This window comes from Falco naumanni, chromosome 7, assembly GCF_017639655.2.
Source record: "Falco naumanni isolate bFalNau1 chromosome 7, bFalNau1.pat, whole genome shotgun sequence".
Lineage (NCBI taxonomy): Eukaryota > Metazoa > Chordata > Aves > Falconiformes > Falconidae > Falco > Falco naumanni.
In genome coordinates, this window is record NC_054060.1 from 37,839,534 (window position 1) to 37,865,077 (window position 25,544).

The 25,544-nt window shown below is 45.8% G+C and overlaps 1 protein-coding gene across 7 annotated transcripts; it reads right to left on the reverse strand.

Annotated features, from left to right (window-relative positions):
- Positions 1-103: 103 nt before the first annotated feature.
- On the reverse strand, positions 104-25,451 carry SLC25A47 (solute carrier family 25 member 47). Of its 7 annotated transcripts, none has more exons than XM_040600146.1 (8): positions 25,194-25,451; positions 22,665-22,837; positions 21,772-21,916; positions 9,083-9,126; positions 8,702-8,773; positions 8,251-8,433; positions 6,895-7,168; positions 104-6,089 (listed from the first exon to the last, which is right to left on the reverse strand). In XM_040600146.1, exons 6-8 carry the CDS (start codon positions 8,410-8,412, stop codon positions 5,803-5,805), a joined length of 723 nt encoding a protein of 240 aa, XP_040456080.1. In that variant the 5' UTR covers positions 8,413-8,433; positions 8,702-8,773; positions 9,083-9,126; positions 21,772-21,916; positions 22,665-22,837; positions 25,194-25,451; the 3' UTR covers positions 104-5,802. The 7 variants fall into 7 exon arrangements, with proteins under 7 accessions (XP_040456080.1, XP_040456079.1, XP_040456078.1 ...); XM_040600145.1 differs by adding an exon at positions 24,359-24,757 and having other exon boundaries at positions 21,772-22,837; XM_040600144.1 differs by having other exon boundaries at positions 21,772-22,837.
- Between the last annotated feature and the right edge of the window lie 93 nt (positions 25,452-25,544).

A 25,544-nucleotide genomic window follows, 5' to 3' on the forward strand; every position in this document is an offset into this window, starting at 1 on the left:
ATGAGTTCATTACCATGAACATCAGAGTACAGGCAAAATTAAAAACAGGACTCTATCTATTTAAAATCAGAGTATATGAGAAAATCTTGCAGAAAAGCATGTCTGTCAGCACAGCATTGTATTTTATTGTATTTCATGTTGAAAATATAAATTAAAATTCCATTTTGATGATAAAGCCTAACTTGTAAATTGTTTCAGATATGTTGGTAAGAGGTCATATCTAAAACTCAAAACTAATAGCTCCTACTAACCATTAACTGTGTACCTTGGTTTACTAGACTGCATGTCCTTTTGCGCTACTGGGAACATGCTGCACACAAAAAGATAGTGAATGTTACAAAGTAGAGTACACAGTGACATGGGCCTGGGACTGATACAGAAATAATGATCTGTGAGTTGAACATGGGAGAAAGAATATTGGGGTGGTGTTTTGCTATCATCTTCTTCTGTGACCTGGGGCAAGTCACAGAAATCTCACTGTACTCTTGTTTCTGCAGCTATTTAACTGGTCTGAATGCCTCTGGAGGGAGGAGGTTATCACAAAGTTATAAAGTTCCTTAATAATCTCGGATGGAAGATAATATAGAAATGCAAATTTTAGTTCCTAGTTATAAAAATTACTGAGCATTAAATCATGCTGTGAAAAGGAAGTTGCTGCTGGACACAGGGATACTTCTAGTACTGTCCTGCTTTACTGCACCAGGTCATTTGAACTAGGAGTGCTTATTTTAAGATGTATTCCAGTAAGAAAATATACTTTAAGTACCTCATGTAATATTTAATTATCTCCTTTCTTAAAAAGAACTTCAATGTCTTTGCTATGATTTATGGAAGAAAAATTCAAATTATTAACTAATTAGTTTTGATACATACAAGACAAATCTATCAGTTTGCATTCAACGCTGTATTTATAAAGAATAGAAAGTTGCTAGCCCGTAGTCTTATCTGCATCAAATAAATACCTTTGATAACACAGGTGGGTATTGATGTGTGGTATTTGCAAATAATTTAAAAATATCAGGAAGGCACTTGAATGAAATGTGAAAGATACAAGCTTTAACAGGGTCTGTACTGTGGGGCCTAGTAGACATATATCAACTGTAGCATTCTTTAAAAAAACAAAAAAGCAATACTTTTAATTTCAGTGTAAACCTTTGAAGTCAGCTGATTGCACTTGAGTTGAGGGAGAAGTTTCAAGGATGAGACTTCTCGCCAGCTTCAGCAGACCTTGGATCAGCCTGTTAGTACATGAGAATGTGCTGAGCTATTTGTGCTGCCTGGAGTGGGTGCCTCTGCCTTCACAGCAGCGGCAGTTCTGTAACACAGTGTGCTAGTCCTCTCCAGCAGTGACCTTGCGTTTCGGAGATGGAATTGCCTGTGTGCCAAGTTGTGTATGAGGTGAACCTGTTTGTGTGAGGAACCATGGAAAGACTGAAATGCAAGGCAAATTTCGTTCTATTGCATGCATTTCAAACTTGTGCTGAAAATAGCCATGCTTAGGTTTTGTCTTTTACTTTACAGTTTTTTTACATTGTTAATACAATGCCATTGACTTTAATGTATTAAAGTATGTAAGTAAATGTAAAAACTGGCAACTGTGTCTCTCTATAGCCCACAGACATGGCATCTTAGTGCCAACAACTTTAACAATCAGTAGAAAAAGTTGGTGTTTTTTTTTATTTGTAAAGTGGTGGAGCAATTCTTAGGGGGGAAAAAATGGCTTCTTAAATCCAGTAGTAAAAAACTAATTCTTGGTTACTTTAGACTTTAATGATGACCTTCCAGTTCTTGCAGTCTACTCTGTTGTCTTTAAGCTATACATAAAAGTCAGTTTAAGTCTTATCTTTTAAAGGGCTTTTACAAACTCATAATGCAAATTTCTTCTTTAAAATACTGTATGCAGATTTGTCTGGCAAGATTTCTTTCATTAGCTAAGAATTAATTTAGTTACTCAGGAAAGGGAAATGTATTGTAGGAGAAACAGTAGTATGTTCTATTCCAGTTAAGCATAGGGATTAATTTTATAATACAACAATTAAAATCAATTTTAAAAGTTCTAGAAAGTGATAGCAAAATTATTTAGTATTTGTTTATTGAACAAGCACCTTATTCAAATACTCTTGAAAAATTCTTACAAACATGCTTCTGAAATGATACAGTTTCTCAGAGAAGTCTTGGCAAACTCCTAAATCTGTTGTGGTTACAATTCGTGTCCCAGAGGTATTAAAAAATCAAGACAAGGCAGACTTCAAAAGCATGCGTGAAATGTTCATTACATTTTCCTCAGTTTGCTCATATTTTGTTCATCTCACTGCAATAAGAATGTAGATAAAAGTGTATCAAACTCTGGTTTTACTACTTTAAAAAAAAATAATTTAAGGACTTAGTTTACACTTACTCTATTTTTTACCTCTCTTCATACCCTTTCAGGTGTTGATTTAGTCATCTGATGGAGCTGGCACTTGTTCTGATGTCCAGCGCCTTTCAGGTAGTGAAATAGGGTGCCTTATAACCCACCTCTATCCAGTCCTACCAGGTAAATTTCAGATTGTTCCCAGAGCAAGCTAGTGAGGAAGGGTCAGTTGTCCAAGGATTTACCTGGTCACAAGCAAGACTGGATGCTGAATTTTCCTGTGTACAGCAGCCAGCTAAGAAGTAAGGGAAGGTCAATGTGACCCGTTCAGTGATGCTTCAGTAGGTTTGGCATAAAATACTGGTAAGTGGAAACATGATACTCTGCAATTGCTATTGTCCAAAAAGCACAGAATCTGAATAGCTTTATGTGGCTTTTCCACAGAGGCATGCTGAAACCTACTTGGATATTCATAAACATTGTCAGAGAAAATGGGAACTATCAGCAACATGAAAACAGGAAGCAGAATGTGCCTTCCAAAGAAAATTTTCTTTTTTTCTGAGGCCACCAATTCTGTTACCGAAATAAATCCTCTATACAACAAACTGCAGTCCCTATAGCAAAGTAAACCCAGTATCAGCACAGCAAATGTGGTGTCTTCATTCTGTTAGCTGGCCTTAAGATAGCTAATTTATCAGAATAAATAGTTCTGTGATTATCAGAGTAGCTGAAGGTCAAGGTAATACAAAGAAATCAGAAAGCAGTCAAGTTCTGAAATCCAGAAGCCAAACCCCCAGCTTGGGGGTGGTGTGTGTGTGTGTGTGTCGTGAAGTGCGTAGTATGTACAATGTGTCATGTCAGTAAAAAGAATTGGTTTGTATTTATGTGCAGCTATTTACAGTACTCGTACAGTCAATTCGTGTGCCTGTTGGTAGTGTGTATCAGTGTGAGTTAGCTGTGAGTTCTTGCTCTAGGGCAGGTAGTCAACCATACACTGTGTATATATATTTTTCCAGTAAAGGGTTGTGAACAGGATGGATCGCAAAGCAGATGCCTTCCTGAGATAAGCTGGCTGGAGATACAGCTGGCCTCCCATGTAGCATTTGTTCAGGCTATGTGAGAACCTGCTTTTATATGGTGCTGGATACCCTGAGACTTAGAATTCTCAGCCCCTCTTGGATTCCACAGTTGTCATCCCGCTCATTTTTACAATTCATCTGTAATTCCTGTTTCTTGAAACCAGCTGTATTTCAGCTACACCCACAGGAAGAGGTATTTTTAGTCATCTGAATACATGAGCCTATTAAGAAAGCTGAGCCGCTTCATTTTCAAACCTTGGGCTAACCATAGACGGCATCAACACTGCCCTAACAACAAATCGTTGTTTAGTCTGATTTGCAGGCATTTTTTACTGTCTCAGTTCAGAGGATATAGTGGCTGTGAACAAGGTCAGCTGAGAATAATACAGCATAAAGGAGTTTGATTCCAGAAAACATCCAGGCAGAGCTGGATAAATCACTACCCAGCTGCGACAGCGCTCAGTTAAAAGCATCCCTTGTAGAATGAGGTGAGGGCAGTAGACTCTTAAGAACTATCTTAAGAGGAATTTCAAATCTTGACGACTGAACTAATCTGTTGTAAGAACTTTCTGAGTAAATAAAGTTTGGTGCTGATGCTCCAAGTTGTAACTGGGGGTGGCAGGTTGCTGAGGCCATAAGCGCTTTGAGAGAGAATCCAGTTCAGTGTTGGGGCTGTCATTTCACACCCCTTTCAGGTGACATTCTGTCTGCCTGCCTTGTCTTCTAACCCTGCTCTTGGATCAGCCGCCAGAGCGGGGTAGACTCTTGAGAGAAGAATTATGATGATTGTTTGACAGCATGGCTGTGAACATATTTTAAAAGCCAGTTGAAGGCTTAGGCTTCAGGAGGACAGTTCCAGAGCTTTTTACTGGTCTCTGGAGTGGAAGAGGTCCCCTTTATTCTTTTCTAGCAGTGCCTGAAATTTTTAAATTTGTCTTTCAAGTACAAGATACTTTTTGATATGTCCAGGGTAGCTGATAGGTCCTGTCTGCTGCGAAGTCACTGTCGGTGTAGTCAAAGCCACGCTATCAACTAGTAAAAGTGGCTGTGGACCAGAACGGCCTCAACCCTGAAAATATGAGAACTCCTTCAAAAATATAGTCTTCCCCTTCCCTCCAGAAAATGCGCTTTCAGCAGAATCTGACAGGGGCTAGATCCAGTCCACTCCAGATGTCGTCACCCAGGGATTAAAAGAGACAGAGAACATACATGCTGCTCCTGAGGCAGGATGAACAAATTGAAGTATTTCTGGGTTTAGGGAGGTTCCTTCTGAAGCTATAGGGTGAGTGTTATTTTTTTCAACAGACATGATGAAACTTTGTAGCTTCGTGAAAAATAATTGTTAGTGACGTCAGAAATTCTGTTTCAAAATGTACTTTTGGCAAAAAGAATTCGGCTGCTCCTAATGCTGTGGTTTAAAAGGAGAAGAATATGTATTCTTTTTTTTTTTTTTTTTTTGAAGTTTTAAATCTTAATTATACTCTACAACTTTGCAATTCTCCTTTAACTTGACTAACCCTGCTAGTGCACAGATTTTGTGGCAGCCTTTCCTTTGAGAAGCAAAGAGGTTTTGTATCTATTCCTGTCCTCCTTCCAGGATGAGAACAGATTGCCTCCAAAGCTGTGCCAAGCTCCGGAGAGCTGTGGCGCGTCAGCTCAGGGAGGGGACTGATGCTGTTGAGGCTGCGAGGGAGAAGTCACGTGGTTTAATGGAAACCCTTGCCTGGCTTCACTTTCAATGAGGCCATTAGCTTGATTATGTAAACAGACCGTGCCTGCCACTCATTAACCAATGGCAGGAAAAAGGAAGGCGAATCGTATTTCAGCTGCTACCACAGGGATATAATTGTGGAGTACTTCTTTGGGAAAATTACTGCTGGGAAGGAAAAGTTGCAGCCTGAAGCACGCATGTGTAAGTTACTCGGTGAATGCAACACAGGCTCTGCGTGTACAGAGCTCACAGTTGATATTGTTAAATATGACACAGACCGCGCGCAGCTCTTGCCCTGGTTGTGAAGATCATTTTCTGTGCCAGTAGAGAACAAAATGAATCCTTTACCAAAAGCCCTGATCAGACTAGCAGCCTTTTAGAACATAAATATTTGCAAAGGTTTCGAGGGCCTAAGAGGTGGCTACAGTCTAAATACATTAACGAGATAAGAGGGAGGTTGTATATAAATCCAAGACTCCCTGATGAGTTTGTAATCCTGTCAGAAGAAAACAAAGCTGTCAGTCATCCAGCTTTTCGCTGAAATGTCCATGCTTCCTACGCTGGCCCTCGAAGGAGACAGCATTCAGCAGCTGCTTGTGGATGTTGTGTTACAAAAAACAAAACTAAACAAAATACACCTCTAAACAGAGTGAGACAAACTATTTTTTGTTTGCATAATGATCTGTAAATCTCAGTACAGCTTCATACGTTACAAACACCACCATGTTCACAGGAAAGGCACGAATGCAGTTTAAACCCAGTCCTTTGAAAAGCACTTTTGCCCCCTCCTGTCTCACGCTTTCCCTAGCACAGTGGATGAGGCCTTTGTACTTGTGCTGGTCCAATTCATCTGTTTGCAGCCGTGATTTGATGACATCCATGGGAGTAGCTAATCCCCAGGCCAGGACTCCAGCAAAACCACCAGACAGCAGCACAACGAGGAAACCTGCAGGAGAGAGCGAAGGGAGGAGCGCTCAGCTCGAGCCCCATGCTCATGCAGCCACAAGCATCTCACAGTAAAAAAAACCCAATTCGTTAACTCCCGTGTTTTCCAGCAGTTATTTTGTACAGCTCTTGCAGTTGGGTGTTTCCAGTGATCCCGCACAAACCGTGTGACCTCTCGATCTCACAGCATGCTCATTTTTGCATACATGATACTTCTGAAGCCACACAAACTGGATGTGATGCAACCTGAGAGCACTCGCACCCTCTTCAGCTGCATCTACTTATTTTTATAGTTCTCAGGGAGATGCTGTTTGCTGAATGTCACCTAGCTGATCTTTTCTCAGAGTGAACAGTTGTCTTTTGGAGCTACATCACAAGCAGGAAAGTTAAGTGTCTATGTTCTGCACCTGGACGTTATTTTCCAGGTTTGGACTGACCCAATCTGTGCTCCATGATGTCCTGGGAAAGTTGTCCATGTTTTATATCTAGCTATGTATCCTACTTATGCATTAAGAGGATTTCATACTGACATAAGAGGCACCAGAGCATGCCATAAACAGCCCTCCTGCAGGGAGAGGAGTAGCTGCTGAGGGACAAGGTGGTGCAGGCTGCTGGCAGCCGTGCCTGGGCGGCACAAGTGGCCCATGGCACCGGGAAGGACACACACAGCAATGCCGTGTGAGGTTCAGATCTGGTGGAGGTTTTATAGGTAGTGGGTGATGTTTGCTGAAAGGCTGGTTTCCCTTTTACCGTGATACTAAATAAGCTGGTTTTGCAGATAATGCCCGATGCTTTCCAATACCTACCTGGTTTATTTTTGCCAGCTGGTGTGAGCCAGTCACACAGAGCAGAATAGGTAAGGAAATATATTGCAGAAGAAGCGCAATCCCTGCAGAGTAATGCAGAGCAGCCCTTGTAGAGACCCCCAAAACCTTCCTCCTTGGCAATCACCTTCAGACAGTGCAGAGATCCTTGGTACTTTGGCTTGGAAACAGGCTGGGGAGATGCAATGGAGGGATGTGGGTTCCTCTGAGTCTGCATGCGAACTTTAGCTACTTCACTAGGGGCCATCAACACAACCTGTAACATCAGAGGATGAGATTTTAACTCTTCATATTTAAACACTGTTTTGATCCCCCTCCTGCAAGTTCCTTGTCTCCCACCTTTCCAGGCAATAATATTGCTGGAAGCCAGCAAGTTCCAGCCTTCTCTCCTCTGTCTGTCCTAAATCCCATCCAGCAGTGGCAAGACATGTATGCAAGCTGCACTGTGCAGAGTGGAAGGCAAGGCAGAAGTCAACAGAGGACATGAAATACCTGTAACAACTTGTTAAACCAGATAGGCATGAAAAAGGCATGTCCTCAGCTATGGGGTACCATATATCAGGGCTCTTGTTTGTACGTGTATTTCGAACCAATGCTATAAAGACTAAAAAACCTCCACCTGTGCTAAGCAGAGTCGTTGCCTGCTAGGAAACACCTAGAAACCTGACCATCTGGACTGCTCTGTAAGAGGATTGCCTGTGACTGGACACGCATTTCTGCCCAGCACGCCATCAGGATGCTGGGGTGAGCTCTGCCGTGTTTGCAGCGCCTGCAGATGTTCACAGAGATCCATCCATCTGCTTATGGGAAACCGGTCCTGGATTCCGCCTCACCAACCTGTGCGGGGATCATGCCTGTCTGCCAGGCAGCATCACTGCTCAGTGATGTCCTGTGGAGTTCTGGGTCCTTACAAGGCAGCGCTGTGCGCTGCCCGTTTCTCCAGCCACTGTCAGAACACTGGCCTGTAACACACGGAGGTACGTCTTTCTTACATAAACATGCCGTCAGAGCCACTTGGAAAGCTGGCTGCCCGCGTTGTTTTTTCTTCCTTTTTCTATGTTTGCTGCCAAGGTCTATGTCATTCTTAATAGTCTGTTCTTAAGAGTTTCGGCACTCTAAACCAAACCCAGCACGAGCTGCCCAGCAGGACTCAGCCATGCCACAGAGCCGACCAGCAAGGGGGCAGCATGGGCAGAGCATGACCCACCCTGTGAAAACAAACTGGGCTTGGTGCAAGCTCCCTTGTGGCCTCCCAGACAGAAAACATCAACTGCTTTTCCAGCCTCCTATGTTTGTGAACAAGAGCTCCTGTGCTTTCCCTTTCGGCTGTTTACATACCCGGACAGCACCAGCAGCACCTCCTGCCAAAGAAACGTCCAGCTTGGATGGCTTTGCTTCTGCAGCCCCGTATCGCAGCTTGCAGATGGTCCAAAGGAAGTTTTTGTATGTGCCAAATGAAACAGAAGAAATCAGTGATACCGTAAGGACTGATGCAGACATGCCTTTGTAAAATCCCCAAACCTAGTTGGAAACAGAGGAAAAAGAACATTTTTAAGAGGGAATGTCATGGGAAAGCATGTGCTTGAAAACACTGGCCATACATTACTGAGCCAATACTTAATTCCGTCTTACAGCTCATCAACAAAACTAAATGTCATCCTCACCCTTCTCCCAACAAATGGTTGTATGTAACTGCTGCCCACCCTCCCCAAACCGACAGAGGCAGTTCTGCTTCTCCGAAACAAGGCATCCGTAACTGGTATCAGCAATTCTGCTGAGAGGTACCTACTTTTTCTGTCCTGTACGTTTCCTGAATGCAGTGCCAAATCCCATTGTAATGCCTCTCAGTCTGAATTCTCACCTAGGAATACAGTGGCAATTTTAAAATGCAGATAGTAGATTGAAAAAAAAAATATATAAATCAACAAATGCCATAAGGGCAAACAGATAATTAGCCATAAAATAGCATCACCAAACAATTTACTTTTTTTTTAAAAAAAAAAAAAAAAAAAAAAAAAAAAAAGAGAAAGCTACACAACCAATTTAAGTGAAATAGGTTGATGTAACAAAGATTAAAGTACTGTCACAGGGCTAGTTTTCTAAAACAGGGAAAGCTAAAGGGCCTGTTTGTTTTCAGTCTGAAGTCAGGAAATAAAGCTCCAACAGGTACCTTCACTGTGTCCAGCGGATAACCCACTGCTGTGCTTAGACCACCTGAAACAGAGCATATTAGAGATGGTTAACAGCACATGTCACAACAGACCATTTTCCCCCATCACAGGAAGGCGTTAGGGGAACGGCAGGAAAATGTAACTTTGGAGCTGTGCTGTGCTTGGCATCAGACCTCTCTCGAGCTCCAGCAGTGACATTTGAGCCAAGCATGACAGAGTAAAATGCGCAGATTTATCTGCGTGACCAAGGTGCACTCAGAGGATGAATCCAAGTACCATGGGAAACTTCTCAGGAGGAATAACACCACAGTGCAAGCCAGGACTGGGAGAAACACTGAGAGCACTGCTGCAGGAAGGTTCGAGGGATGACTTGTATGATACCAGAGTGTTTTCGTTCCCCCTCTCAGCTTAGGCAGTAAAGCATCTTTGGACTATGACCAAGCACCCTCATGTGAGGTGCAGAGCATTCCCACTCACACAAGAGGGTCTCTGAAGCAATTCTGGTCCTCCATGATTGACTTAGAATTACTGAGGAATAAAAGCAGCGGTCACAAGGACATCTATAACAGAGGGATAGTCCGCATGTGTTACAGCAATTTCTCTTGAAGGCAGGAGAGGTAGTCCTGCTGCCTCCTGCACGCCATGGACTGGACATGCCCTGGCTGCAGCTTACAAAGCACATCTGTAGCCATAGGCAAGGAATTCATCGGGGTCCACAGCACCATGCTGGACTAAGCCTCTGCAGTGCACCTCCTACCTATGTGCACCAAATGCTGCTGCCAAAGCTGAGCGAGGAGCTTGGTGCCCTGGCAGGCTGGCGTGATGCTGGGGCACAGCACCGGCCGTGGCACTGCTGGGCGATGAGACCACCTGCCCTGCACCGCAGGGGGCTCAGCGGGTGAGGGGCGGTGAGGGATCAGTGCCGGGCGTGCACACAGCCAGCGTGCCCCACGCACCGGCCGGCCACAACGCCCTGCCGCAGCAGTGACAGCAGCTCCAGTGCACTGCGGGGCTGTCTCAATCCTCTGTCGACACCCAGGCTCATTTTGAGACCTTCAAGTAGCCACTGGAGTTAAGTAGCCACTGGCAGATAAGGGAGCAAAAGAGTTCTAGCACTGACTTCTCTTGATCACAGTAACAAACAGATCACCCACCGTCCCTGCCTTTACCTCACATCTCTCAGCTTTGATCTAAACGCATCTGTTGGCAGATACAACAGATGACAGAGGGGCTGACCAGCTGACCTCCTCCCAGTGCATCAGCTGCCATGTCATCTGAGAGGAAATCGGGCTGGGGCGTGATGGAGCTGTATCCAGCTGAGTTATTTAGACAGAGATCAAGTTCATAAAAGTGCTGGATGAGCCTTTCAGGGATCCAGGTAGTCATAGATACAGTTCATGTCTGGTGGCTCACAGGTTGCAAACTGCTTCTCGTTGAGTCCTTCTTTAAAAAAAAAAATGAAACGCAAGATGCTTAGAATTGTATTAGTTGATGTGGTCATTTCACTAGGCATGTTCACCTGTGATTACACGGCTGCTTGGGAGCTCTGGAAAGCTCTACTACATTTTGGAAAAAAGCAGCAGCTGCTGGTGCGAGCCACTCACTGGGAGACAATCTCGAAGTGCATTACTCAGAAGAAAACAGCCAACAGCCACTTGCTTGCAGAAAAATGGGGTTTGTCCTTCAAAAATCTCTATTAAGTCTGCTACCAGATAAATAACAATGAAGGTGAAAAATGGGCCAAGAAGCCACCTTCTGTATTTCAAAACCAAAGTGAGATAAGACTGGAAGAGACATGGTAACGAAGAATACACAGGCCGACTAATATGGCTTGAAGGAGCAATACCTCTGGCCCAAGCAGAGACTGACAACAGAAAAAGTCACCCGGGGGCAGCCACGCTGTCCCAGATTCCCAGCCATCAGCCAGAGGCAGACTGCAAACATGGACCCTGCCAGCCAGGGAAGAGCAGCACATAAGTCAATGTCAGCATGACAGTGCTGACTTCAGAGGGCCTCCCTGGCCCAAGCCCGGGAAGATTTGGCATCACATTGGTCTCAGACTCCCCGAACCTTAGAGGCAGTGGCCACGGGCTGACCAGGCACCAGCGATGCCGGGGTACTGCGTGCCTTGCACAGCTGAGCTCTGGCTTGCTCCACCAGCTCAGGACACTAGGAGCCTTGGCTCGTGCACATCAGGTACCAAGGCTGGCTTCCATCAGTGTTTGACAAGAAGTGTCCTCCCTTCTGGAGAAATTGCCCTGTTCACACATCAAGATGCAGAGACAGCAGCATCACAGACAAAATAAAGCAGGTTTCTCCCACACCAACCTATTTCCCATTGCTTCTCGGTCCTAAGAGCTCCCAGTCAACTTGGTTCCAGCAAGGGTCAAACACCTCCACTTGGGGGGAGACTATACATTTTTCACTTTTCCCACCAAAGGGGAGATGTGAGTCCCCCAAGCCTCCAAACAACAACAGCCTGACATGAACTGTGCTCCTTAGGAGCCAAAGGACTCCGAGCAGTTGTCAGAGTTGAGGAGCTCAGCCAAGTCTATCAAAGGCCAAGGAAGAAGGGTTCTGCACAATGTCACACAATATAAATAGCCTGGGACAAAGATAGCATGACCCACACATGCCCTATTTGCACAGCAGAATCAAACAAGGCCAGCAATATATAGCATGCATACAGGAGAGGGTTCCTGTAGGACCGCCACTGAGTAACACGCACCAGCTGCAACAAAAATAAATAGCAAAGTCGGGTGAATTATCTTGTTTAGGTTTAGCAAACCATTTTTTATGCCTACTTCATCTGAGATGTTCTCAGGTACTGTGCAGAGGTTGTGGCATCCCCTGCGCACACAGAGTGCAGGTCCAGAACGGGATTACTCACAGTCTCTTCACGACCCAGGCCACTTTGACCACAGCTCCAACCTGTTGGCAGGCACCTGTCTGAGAGCCCCAGGGAGAAGCAGGGATCATGGTCCATACACTGGATGGGCAGACAGCAGCTTCCAAAGACCTTAGTTTTGTGAGGAGTTGGGAACGTAAGTGCCCCATACCCAGAACAAGCTGAACTCCATCCAGTAACGTGACCCTGGCAGCGGCCAGCAGGAGCTGTTTAACTGTAAGAATCAGGAGACAGAGTGTTCCCTCCGTAGGTGGACTATTTTATCTACTCTTGGGCTGCATGTGACTGTGTGTAACCTTCCAGCAGGATGTGGAGAAGCCCAGGCGTGCTGCAGACCCTGCTGCTCTACCACTGCTGGGTGAACCTCAGCTTCCCCTTCCCAAATCTTTATGACTGCCATGAGTCAAGTCATCCCCTAGTCATCCACAGCCCTAATCATCACTGCCTGACTGACCCCTGCCGTGGGCCAGGCTGCTGCCATAGCAGGGCTAGAAAACACATATGGGGTCAGAGGAACATTCAAGTTGGAAGGGCCCTCAGGAGGTCTCTAATCCAACCTCCTGCTTGGTTTTATTGGCCGGGAAGGACATCCTTACAGATGAGCTGCTTTCCACAACATCGAGCCCGTTTGGTGGTTACTGGAAGTCTCCACAGTCACTATGCACGTTTCTCTCGTATTTTTTCCATCTGGAGTCAGTCAGTCAGCAGGTCACAGTTTCCCGGGCTGAAGATGCTGAGCTTGTCCTGTGGCCACAGAAGGGACAGAAGCTGAGGAAATGCACAATGTTTGTGCAGGTGCCTGAGCCAGTTTGGATCATTACATGGGATTCAAAAGAGCAGCATCTCTGCGGTTTTTCAGAGGTGCTTAAGCCATGCTTTCTCCAAAACATTCTGAAAACAGATGAAAGTGACAACAATGTAATTTACTAAACAGAAGCTCTGGTATTATCTGTGTTGCCTCTTGAGTTGTTTGATATATTTCCAGCTGGGTTTGTAGCCCCCTTAGGAACACAAAAACTGCTTCAGCTCTAACAAACATAAGCCATGAAATAAACTCAGCACCAAAACCATCCCAGTTCTTGCAGTGAAGCTGTCCCACCCCTGGAAGCTCTCCCATGTCAGGGTAGGGACCATGGCCCTGAAGCCCTACCCAGGTACCTTGCACATGTCTGTGTGCAAGCTCCCAGCAGGGAACAGCATGCCAGAAAACACCTCTGCCTGCCAGTGAAAGGTTGCATTACCCCTCTTAGAAAACCCTGAGCTGGACACGGATGACAGGATGGAAAATCTTGTTCTCTGACACCCCGAGGTCAGTGGAGTGTCACATAGAATCACAGAATCATAGAATCATTTAAGTTGGAAAAAAACTTCGAGATCATCAAGTCCAAGACTGCCAAGTCCATCACTAAAACATCTCCCTAAAGCACCATATCTATGTGTTTCTTAAACACCTCCAGGGATGGTGGTTCTACCACCTCCCTGGGCAGCCCGTGCCAGCATTTGACAACTCTTTCAGTGAATATTTTTTCCTAATATCCAATCTAAACCTGCCCTAATGTAACTTGAGGCCATTTCATCTCGCCCTATTGCTGTCTAGAAGAGACTGAACCCACCTCACTATAACCCCCTGTCAGGCAGTTGTAGAGAGCGATAAGGTCCCCCCTGAGTTTCCTTTTCTCCAGGCTAAACAGCCCCAGTTCCCTCAGCTGCTCCTCATAAGACCTGTGCTCCAGACCCTTCACCGGCTTCGTTGCCCTTCCCTGGACATGCTCCAGGACCTCAGTGTCCCTCTTGTAGCGAGGGACTCAAACCTGGACACAGGATTTCAGGTGCGGCCTCACCAGTGCCCAGCACAGGGGGGACGGTCACTGCCCTGGTCCTGCTGGCCACACTCTTTGGATACAAGCCAGGATGCTGTTGGCCGCCTTGGCCACCTGGGCACGGTGCTGGCTCATGTTTGGCTGTCGACCAACACCCCAGGTCCTTTTCTTCCAGGCAGCTCTCCAGCCACTCTGCCCCAGGCTGGTAGTGTTGCGTGGGGCTGTTGTGACCCAAGTGCAGTGTCTTAAACTAAACAAAGACATTTCTGGTCCCAGCTGGAGCTCCCTAGCCTGCATCCTCCCAGGCTGAGCCTGTTTCCAGGGAGATGCTTGGTGAATGGTCAGGTAGCACAGGATGCTGATGCCCACACAGGGGGGCACTGCACAAACCACGGCTTTGCATGGGAGCAGGGGCAGAATGCCGAAGTGAATGACCACTCTGAAAGTGTGTTTTCAGCTCTCTGTGTTCCCTTGCTAAAGAAGTTTGACCTTAAGTGGCCCAGCTCTGACTGTGCCAACACAAGCAAAGGAGTCCAAGGATGAATGCAATCATTGCTGTCTCACCATTAACATGAAGTCTCAGAGTTCTGGTAAATCCCTCTGGGATGGGCATCCCATTCCAAGCCCCAACAAAGGGCTTCCATCTCCACTGGGTCCTCTGAATCCGGTAAGGAAAGAGGAGGAGAAAGGCAAGCTCTCGTGGAGGGGCTAGTTATATCCCACCTGTCTCATTAAAGGTCCTTCCTGAGCAGGGTCCCCCAGCACCCCAGGAAGGCCATCACCCCAAAGAACAGGCACCTCCAGGGCTGGATGCCACTGAGATGCCAACCATCGCCCCACTGGCACGCTTTGAGTGATAAGCAATAAGGGGGTGAAGGGTAAAACTTATTGTGGTCCTTCCCAGGAAATGCACATCTGCACCAGGACCACAGGCTGCTCCTGGTGAGAGAAACTGCCAAGTTTCAGCAGATCTCAGATTGAGACCTGACATGCAGGCTTGGGATGTGTGTCTTAGCCATCTGGCAGGTTTACCTGGCTTTGCTGTCAGCAGTGACCCCAAGGCCCTTCTCTTGATATTTAATACTCTGTTAAATCCAACAAGATTTCAGAAAATAAATGAGAACAGTGGCTACATTTTGTTGATTAAAACAAATTTGAGATTAAGTAGTACATGCTTTAAAAATATTTAGAATTAAATCACACTTTTCTCCTTTCACTTTTTTATATATGGCTAACCTACTTTCTCCCAGATCAAAGCCTGCTACACAGCATGCCTGCACTGAAATTACCATCACAACTGCAAATGCATCTTAACCTAAGATAATGCAAAGGTCCTTCATACAGATCTTCACTGCAACGAAGCTGTGCTTCCACCCCTCTTGTCTCACAAATGACATCCCCAGCCCTCCAAAACCACCACCCGACAGGCTGCCAGGACCCCCAGGCACCCGACACAGGAGGTTCTGTTGTCCAGGCAATACTTGCCTGCTTGTATCTGCGCACAACGTACCCCACTTGGTCTCTTCCTATCAGAGTCTCACCCTGTCCCGCTGCAACTAGACTGGAGGAGATTGCAGAGCAATGACCTCAGCAGTGCCTCTCCAGGAGCTCTGTGAACCTGCCCTGGTGATATTTTCCATTTAATAAAGAAGAATGCACTTTTAACGAGCAGCCCCCACCAAAAGACTCTCAGCTGTGCCATTGAGAGCTGCCCGTTAGCTGAAAAAGAAGGAAACACAGCAACCTGCTTTGATCAACAAGCACTACTTCACGTATTTACCTCCAATGGCCCCGGCAATGAAATCCATCCAGACTGAGTCTGCTGCCTTAATTACCCTGATTAAGTGTTAGGGAGGTAGAAGAAGGGAGGATACCGATTTGGTCGTTCCAGAACCCTGCAGGTCCTTCAGGGACTGTGATTTGCAATATGAATCCCCTTCCCACTGTCTTCTCTTGTTTCAGGATTGTGAGTCTTGTGGATACTTGACGAATTGTGCGCTAGAGGCAGAGACTGGAAGCCTGGAGCCGTTCCAGGAACACAGTGAATAAGTAATCCCATGAAGCCCTGCAACGCTGCGCTAAAGCCGCTGTGCCCAGTGCCCTTCTGCTTAGAAAATCATGAGGGGGGTGCCTTGCGGGGTAACGCTGGCTGTGAAGGGGCCATTCCCCGTTGTACTTACTAAGCCCAGAAGCCAGCCTTGCACACCTGTTTGCAGAGGACACTCCTGCCCTGTGCCACAGTGAAACAGTGTGGGTGGCTGTGCATGAGATGCCTCCTCCTCCTCCCCCCATCCCAGCCCACCCTTTCTCTTTCTGATGGAGGAGACCCCCTTCCCACCAAGAAAAATTCCTTGTGCCCTTCCCAAGGAATTTTCCTCGGCTTTCCTAACCCACACACCTGACTCTCAACCTCTACAGCTCCCCACAGATTATTACCTGTTCATTGTGTATACAGGTGGTGAAGCCCAGAACTGAGTCCAACCGCATACAAAGCATTTGCTTCCCTTTCAGACCACAGCATAGTTTTCCCAGCCCCTGGAGGAGCTCTGCTCCTTCACTTCTTGCTTAGTCTCCCAACCCGGTTTCCAGTGTCAGCTCCTTGCTGAGTTAAGTGGTGGAGCAGGAATCATGATTGGTGTTGCCCATACTCCAGCATTTTGCCCTGCAGGGGAGATGGGAGATAGATTTTGCCAGGAGGCTGGTCCAGCACCTAATTTTTTTCTTCCTAATTTACACCCAGCACAGGGTGGTGACTGGTTCCTCAGCAGGGGAAACAGCAAAGCACAGAGAGAGACCTGATGGTCAAGGGGAACCAAGAGCTCAAGAAAATGCCATGTTGCCTATTTTTGCACAGCAGGGCTGCCACATCTACGCAGGAGAGGTCAGGTTTTGCCCAGAGCGAACCTGGAAACCGAAGTCCTGATGCAATAAAGGGCTTGCCAAGTCGTGACCTGAATTGTACTCCTCTTGAAGAGGTTTCCCCAGGTCAGAGCCAAGGCACATTGGCAGCAAATAGAAAAGAAAATTTCACGGCTGCTGCCCCCCTAGTCAGCTTCACGGGAAAGCTGAGGACTTTAATCCCCAGTGCTGTCCCCTGCACATTTCAAAAGAACCTATTTCTCACTGAAGTGTGTATTTTGGATGGGCTGATGGGTCGCTGATATATAGCACAGCTCACTGTGAGGGCTCAGAGTTTCTAGGAACTGAAAATTGAAGTATTTTTGGTAATCTGCTTCCCAAATTTCTTACATGTCCTTCCCTGAACACCTTCTGTGCTGGAGAGAACAGTTTAATCCAGCGTAACATCCTGCAAGGACAGCAAAAACTTAAAACCAGAAGTAAAATATTATCTAGAGAGTTAACAATGTAGCTGCTAAAACACACCGGGTTATTCAGTAGCCCTTCCTTGCTACACCTGCTGACCATACAGGGGCTATTAACGGTTCGTCAGCAGCCCGTTGGTGCCAAGTGCAGGGAAAGGTGCTGCTCCCACTTCTCCCACCAGCCATTCCCAGCTGCTGCCCTTGCAGGCCCCCTCCAGCAGCAGGACCAGGTGTGGGACCTGAGGAGTCGGTGACACACAGGGAAAAGGACACAGTCCTCTGCGGAGGGGCGGCCCGGGAGCCTACAGCCTCCTGGTTCCTGCAGGAATCCTGCCAGGCCACCCCAGCCCCTGCTGCAGCAGTTGCTGCTGCCTTTGGGACCGCTGTTTAGGCACCACTGTTTGATACTGCTTTCCTGGGACCTGCTTCCAGGCAAAGTGAAGAAATTCATTATATTCCCAATAGGAAAGTGTCACCGTGCCTCCCCTCCCATCACATGGCTGGGAGTGTCATGTCAGGGGGGATTTTTCCTGTGTATTGCAGTGACTGATGCGCTATCAGCAAGAAAGTAAGAGACTAGCTGGCATGTCACACTTGCTGACTGAAGTGTCAGGATTACTAAGTATTTCCCATGAAATGTCACAAGACCAAGGAAAATTTCTACCTTCTTTAGCAGAGCTGAACAGCTTAAAAGGAATCTTCCTCATGAAACCTTCTCAGATTGTGAAAAATAAAACCAAAAAATCTAAAAACCTTCCCTTTGCAACAGAAAACAAACCCTTTTTTATTATTTTAACCTTCATTGACACCAAAGCTTCTATCAAAATGTTAGTTTGCTTTATATAGCACAAAGCTGATTCCAGATTCAAGGGTCCCGATAACCTTCTGATAATGGTTTCAGTCACTTTGATGAGGTATACTGGGAGAAGCCACATTTTCCACTTCACTGGAATTGCTATGCAAACAGAGGCCATTCAGAAGGCGCTCATCTGAAAGAAGAATATTTGGGGGGTTGACATGTTTCTCCTTGTCCCGTGAAGGTGTTGCTAGGGGCAGCCAGCTGTGCAGGAATGCATGCACACAGCTCCTTCAGGGAGGTTTGCCTCCACAGGGGCTTAGCAGGGTAACACAAGCCCCAGGCAAACACCATTGCCACAGCTGTAGCCTCCATTCCTTTGCTCCCAGTCTCTGGCCAGGACTTAGAGGCAAAGAGCACCCACTGTCACGCTCATCAGCTGGCTGTGACCCCCTCAGCCGGGCCGGCACGCGATGGCAGGGAGGGCAGAGTCTTCTGGAAGAGGAGCCCCGTGCAAGTGTTGAAGTGTTCACACATGAGCAAGTACGGAGGAAGGGTTCATTCGGCGTGGAGGAAACCCCAGCTGTGAAATGAAACCTGTGATACTGTGTTTACTGTTCCTTGCTGGAACACCCCTAACAGTACAGACCAACTCCCCAGTAAAGAGAGTGATCCTCAGGGAAGCAATTCAGCCTCCCTTACCGGGAGTCCTCCTAGAGACTCAGAGTACTGGAGGTCTCACTGTTCCTCGCACCTTGCTGAAGGAGCTTCCTCCTTCAACCCCTCCCGCCCAGGTTTTAGAGACATACCGTGTCTCAGATACCAGCCTCATTAGAAACACTCACGCCCAATTAGAAACATCCAGCCCCCACAATGCCACAGGTCAACAGAGACAGCCCAAAAAATCCACACCCAAAGAAATCTTGAACAGACAGGAAGATCTTCAAGATCAAATATGAGCCATTCCTGTTACCCTCTGGCACAATGTCCAAGGGCTGACAGAGGTGTCTGCTAGTCCAGCTTGCAAAGACACGCCATGGTCCACACCTCTGGTCTCACCCCAGGGGATCTTCTCAAAGCCTGCCCTGGGAAATGGCACACAAAATGCATGCCTTGAGCCTCCACAAGAGATAGTACCCCACTAGAAATAACTCACAAGTCCTTTCCTCCAGAAGCAACCTGTTTAAGAGTGATTTATTCAAAACGGATGAATTTCACAGGGAATTTTGAGGGAGCAGAGCATGAAAGGTGCTGTCAGATTAAAAGAGAGATCTAACGGTATGATGCAGTCTGCAGGAAGTTGTGAAACTAACTGATAGAAAAAAAGAGGAAGGCCTTTAATTTTGTACAGCGCATGATGGATGAAACACTCCATTTACTTCACAGGAGGAGGCGGCTGTCTGAAACCCAGGCAGAGAATTGCTCCACAGCCAAAGCAGCAGCAGGGTTAGCAGACTGGTACAAGCGTATGGAGCAAAAGGGAAGGTGGAGAAGGAGACTTTAGGTAGGTAATCAATGTTAAATAACATCTTTAAGGTGAGACAAAAAAGTAGGGGTGTCGCTTTACCCCTCTCCTTTCACAGCTTACTCCCAAGACATTACCAACCCCACCAGTCCTGCAAAGCATAAGCGAAGCTTGACCTCTTGACCTAGCAACCACCTGCTAGCTCATCAAGCCGGATTTGCTGAGAAAATGCTCCTGCCTCGTTTCCTACCATAATATGCTGCATTTTCTATTCCCTTCATGCTACGCCATATCACATATGCATGCATATCCATCAATTCCCGTCCGATTTATTTCGGAAAAATCCTTGACTGAAGAAGCTGTTCAAACAGTTACTCTGCTACGTCACCGGGCTGTTTGCACATTGCAGAAGAGGGAAGAGTGACACCAGCAATGCTGAGCCAGCAGAGCCTGGTGCTTGGCTCGCCTGGTGGTGGGTGGAAAGGGGGGTGGAACCTCCTGGCTCCAGCTGTGTTACCGATTTTCAAATCAAAGTGTCTCACTGTCCTTTATCTCAGGTACTAATGAAAAAACAATAATTCCAAGGACTCAAACGTTTGCCGCAGGAATTTCACAGCAAAACAAACAAAACCAGTAAGGAAACCACTCTGAGCATTGGCAACTGCACCACTTTTAGCCAGGTATAAGTGATTAGTGATTTCACCTCTGGAAGGCTGATAAAAGGTTGCAATGTTTCTACACACATTTCCAAGGGAAAGGGAAATAGAACATTTCTAAGTGGACTGAAGATGATTGTGGTTATTTAAGAAATGACACATATTTTCTGGCTTTGGGCAAGTCACTCAATCTCCCTATACCTAATCTCATCAGCACAACTGGTGTGCTGCATGTTCGCTGCCCTGGAGTCACTGCAAGGATTCAGGCACTTCTCAGAGAGCCACAAGGAGTAAATCATGGGGAAAGGTGGAAGAAGCAACATTAGCACCATTCTACACAAACACCCATGTGAAAAAATGCACATATTAAAAATGGCATTGCTCTCATGGTTCTTTTAAAGTGCTACACAAATCTTCCCCCCAGATCCCGATCATTACAATAAGAAAGGGGAAATGTGATAGTGCACCACCACGGTCAGCTCTGGGAAGGGATTTTATGCCAGCTGACGCTGCTAGCACTTACTTTGGAAGGACTCCTGGCTGTGATGGAGGGAGGGGATGTCAGGCCTGTTACTGACTTCCTAATTGCACTCGGAGCTTCTTTCCAACCTCTTGCATGTTTTCTGCACTGTAATGAACAGAAGATGTAGTCAATGACCTGGCAACAGGCTTAAAGAGCCAGGAGCGGAGGCAGGCACTCACCTTCCCAGCCTCTTCTTCCCCACCAAGCAATAATGTACTCTTTATTTGTCATGATGATATTAATGTACAACCCTCGACCTTTTCAGCAGGGGTAGTACAGCTGTTAGGCAGTAAAACATCGCTGTTGTGGTAGGAACAGTGCCAAGCCCCAAATCCATTGATGATGCTGTTGCAGTACCGGTGCTCTCTCTGGTCTATGCCTCTGCATCCTTTTCTCCAATATTCTCAAACTGTCTCCCTCAGATCTCTGCCGTGCACTAATGAAAAATGTATGAGATGCTACATCATTTTGACTAATTGACAGTCTTTATTCCCTTGGAAACTAGCTGATTTGATGTGATTTAACAACCAACCCCAGAGCTACTTGAAAATTTGGAAGAAAATGCAGCTCTAGGACTATAAAGCATTATTATTTAGGACTTTGATATCAGCTGCTAAAATCATGTGGGAAAGATTGTTATACTTGACTGGCAATGCTGGCACCAATGAGTTCAGAAAAGAGAACCTTTTCTAAATACCAGCATTATTAGGAGCTTATGCTAAGAGGGGATATATACAAAAGAATGCAAGACTTTTTGTCCTGCAGAAGTGGAAACCAAATGAAATTACACTGAATTAATTACTGCATTCAAGCAAAACCAAAGCATCTCCCTTAAAAATTCTGCTACAAAGCAAGTTTAATGCCAGAGAAGATCCCCATATTGCTGGGGGGCAAACAGCTGCTGATACCCAGTTCTAGTTGGACAGTACTTATTCAGGGATCTCTGCCATAAAACGGTAAGCAGTGTGCACTATCCTAGTGGAAACACAGCCCATTTCATCAGCAAGTGTTCAATCCTGTGCCGCCAGCATTAACTTGACTTTTCCTACTGGCTCAAGCTGGAGAAAAATTGAGGTTTAAACCAGAAGCTTCCATAGCTTTTTCAGGAGCACCCCCAGCATTAGTGAAGAATACCCAGACACCAGTACTAGCAGTACCAGTCTCTGAATATCATATGAAGTTCACAGCCTCACTTACCACTCTTGTCTTTCCCCTGGCATTAGTTCAGGAGCCATCTGAGCACCCATCTCGCAGAGTCCTTGGGAAGTTTCTGCAAAGGCATTAGTCATTCTGCCATGCCTGTTCTTTCAGTTTCTAAGAAAGCAGTGCCTTTTCTGTAGAACTAATGCAACAACAAACATATTTCACATGACAGCTGGAAGCCCACATATGACCTGGAAGGAAGCTGCCTTGAAGACAGGCCAAGATATTAAAAATATGTACATAAACCTTAGCGGCATTGCCTCAGAACATATTCCTGCTTTTTTTGGTGCTCTCTCCTCATTCATTACTGACTGGTACATCATACTGTGTGCCTTCACTGTTGAATAACTTAGCATTTAGATTCAGCTGGAGACCTGGTCTCCCAGTCGTTGACTTTGCATGTGGATACAAACTGTGCCAGCGGATTTCAAGTACATGGTGTTGAAAGTGTATTTGTATAGTTGTTGGCAGCGAAAAACCATTTGCTTCACAGAAATGTTCCTGTAAGAATTAAGTGGCTTAAAAACAGACAGGAGGTAGGCAGAGGAGGCTGTTCTCCTAGCTCTGCCTCCTGTTCCCCCAGGGACAAATCAGTTTTACCGGTTTCCTTATCTATGAAATGGGCATAACTGCACGTTTTCACTCCACAGAAACAGCCTGAGGCTTAGGTTATATTGTCTGCAAATCCAGACTGGAAAAACACTATAAAGATGCTGGCTACTGAATTTTTATCTTCCTTTTCTGAATGATTTCACAACAGGTTTTGCTCACTTACCAGTCACAAGTATATGTGTTGAGTGACCGAGTAACGTGCTTAGGGAGAGATGGGCAAAGCTGCTGGTCTGGTAGACAGTTGCTAATTCAGGTATACTGGACTCAATGCCCACCCTCTTATCTCGGTGTGCCTCTTCATGGTCTCTGACATCTTAAAACTGTGCTGCCAAATAGCTTAGCATTTGGGTTCTGCTGGAGACCTGCTCTCCATATCGCCAACTACCTGCACATGCAAAGTCTTCTGGTCTTCCCCAAGCAAGGCTAGCAGCAAAGAAACTTGCTCCACCTGCAGCAAACATAAGAGGACATAGGCTGACATAGTCCTCATAATATTTCATATTTTATATATATATATAAAAATATAAATGTATTTTTATATATATTACTTTGGACTCAGCTTCTTCCCCAAATATACATAAAAAAAAAATTATCATGTCTTACATGCCATCATAGTACTAGCACAGGTCAGAGAATAAAGATGGGACCTATTAAGAGAGAAGAAAAGACCCACCATGATGGGGGGGAGGGTGTAGGTCTGCCCTTGCCAGCCTACTTGCTGACTGCTTAGAAGAAATATGACAGAAAGGGAAAGGATTAATCAGTTTAGTTAACAGAACTCAAAGTATATATGGTCTTGGAAATCAAAGGTAATGCTGAGGAAAGGACTTCTGACTAATGCCTGCAGGCAGCTTTTTCTGATTTTTTGGTCTGTTTGTTTCTCATCTACTTCCAGGGAAGCATCCAGGGGGTTGGCTATGGATTTTTATTTCAAACAAAGCACAAGACAACTGTCTATGAACAGGGATGGATTCTTCCTCACAGCGATCATAAATGTTGCTGACTGTTTTAAGTGCATGTTATGCTTCTCCCTCTTGCCTTCTCCAACAGACCAGTATATTTAAAACTAGTAACTGAAACTAAAATGCCCCTCCACAGACACAGTCCCACATGGAGCAGAAGCTGAGACAAACAACAGAAGTGTGTCAGAATTTGGCCACTTCTGCTTAAAATGTTGAGGGTCAGGATTTCCAGAAGATACGTGTTCCCAATAATAATAAATATTTCCACTTTATTGGGATAAAGCATGGGAAGTTGGAGCTACACCAAACTTTTCAGGGCACTTCACAACTGAGAGCATACTAAGCCACTCCCTTCCTGCAGCACCTCTCAGTCTCTGCTTCTCACAAGCTCAGCATCTCAGACATTAGCTTAGACATTGTTTGCCTGCTGTGATTTCCCTTGGAACAGAGGGGATCTTCCATCCTGGGATCCTGACCAGGACGTTTTGGGGGCTCACAAAGCCCCTACCCATCAGCAGGTCTGTAAGCAAGGTAGCTGTCTCAGCAGTGCTTGACTCTTGTACAAATGCATCCGTTACATTTCATGCTTAAACACCAGTCTTATCAAGGGATTTTATCAGGCTGGGAAGTTTCAACATTTGATATACACTACCTTTGAAGCCAGTGGGATAATAACGTCAGAGAATACCCTAAAGCCACCCAAGGTCATAAAGTTAATGGATAATAAAGGCATCTAGTCCCCTATGAATAATGCTTTAGCTGCTCTTGTCTTCAAACACAGCTGAATCCTCAGGAGCTGGCTCAATAACATAACGTCGAGTGGGGCAATGAGTACAAGTGGGGTAACGAATACAACAGTGTTTAAGAAAACAAATTACTCGAATCCACACAAAGGTACTCAGTGAATTCACCTGGAGAAGATTCTTTTTCAGACATTGGGTGCTTGCACAGAGCAACTCAGCTTGTAAGTTTTTCTTATGTACTTAACATTGCATTCCAATACTTACCTACTTTCACTATTTGGATTTATTTGTTGCTGGTTTAGGCAGCCAGCCATTCAGTAAAGTGCTAGCTGATCTTCAAGCCTAGTTGTGCTGGATTACAGTCTCCAAAAAATGCAAGGTTTTCCGTGCAGAGTTTGTTAGTGTCAATGCCAGGTTCACACGGCTGCATGCACATGGTCTAAATGCCGCCTGAGTTCACATCATAAACAGGGCACAGAGAGAGCTGCTGCCCCAAAGAGTCTTTGAAGAGTGTTTCAGGGAGCCCAGGTAGGTGCTAGAAAGCTCAAAATCCAGACCCAACTCAAAATAAAAAGAGAAACTGATGCATCTTTCTAGGTAACGTGATGACTGTTGAAGTTGTGATGATGCAGCAGTGCATTACTTTAGAAGGTAAGGAGAGGGCTAAGGGCAGAAGGTTATGTGAAAGGAAATTCTCCTGCCAGGTACCCACAGAGCTAGCCAAGCCACACTGAAGCTCTGGGGAGCAAAGAGGAACCACCACTACCACCCCGTTCCACCACCCTCCACATTCTAGGGGGACACGTCTAGTGGGACATGGCCAATTGTTGATGCCAAGTTCACAAGCAAACAGAAAGATTTTGAAATACCTGAGTCAACAATGTGTATTTTATTGCATGTCATTGCCACCAGAATTCCTACAAGTTTATCACAACTCCACATTTCTAGTCCTTTCCTACTTCACTCTGCTTTTGCCCTCTCTTCATGTTTCGTTTACCTGCAGTGTTAATTCTGTTCTCCTGTTTCTTTACTCTCTGTCTTATTCTGTTCCCCTCCCTACTCTCCCATTTCCATTTCCTAGGTTTCCATTCAGGCTCACCTTCTCCAGATCTTCCCTGGGTACCATCAAGGGCAGCAGACAGCCAACAGAGTCACTTCTTGCCACAAGAATTAAGGGAAACCTTCTCTGCTCCCTCACCCATCCAGCATCTTCTGCAAAGCCTCTTCCACCTGAATTGCCACCATTCAGACCTAAAAGACAGCAGGAAAAAGGGAAAAGAGTCTTTGAAGGACAACATTAAATTATAAACCTAACCTTTTCTCTCAGACACGTGGCAGTGCAGCTGCTCTACATTCTGGTAGACTCTGTGTGTTTCTCAAGCTGCTGTTAGCTCTTTCTTTTCTGCTTTCTCTGTTTGATGAGGCCACATTTCACCATCCAGCAGGGAAG

Bases quoted from the DNA above. Each gene is read 5' to 3' on its own strand.
- SLC25A47 (XM_040600142.1), bottom strand. From the start codon at position 15,619: ATGGATTTCATTGCCGGGGCCATTGGAG. The intron at 9,127-15,591 runs GTAAATACGTGA...GCTCTGTTTCAG, and splicing joins CATTGCCGGGGCCATTGGAG to GTGGTCTAAGCACAGCAGTG. The intron at 8,434-8,701 runs GTAGGTACCTCT...GTTTCCAACTAG, and splicing joins AAACGTACAGGACAGAAAAA to GTTTGGGGATTTTACAAAGG.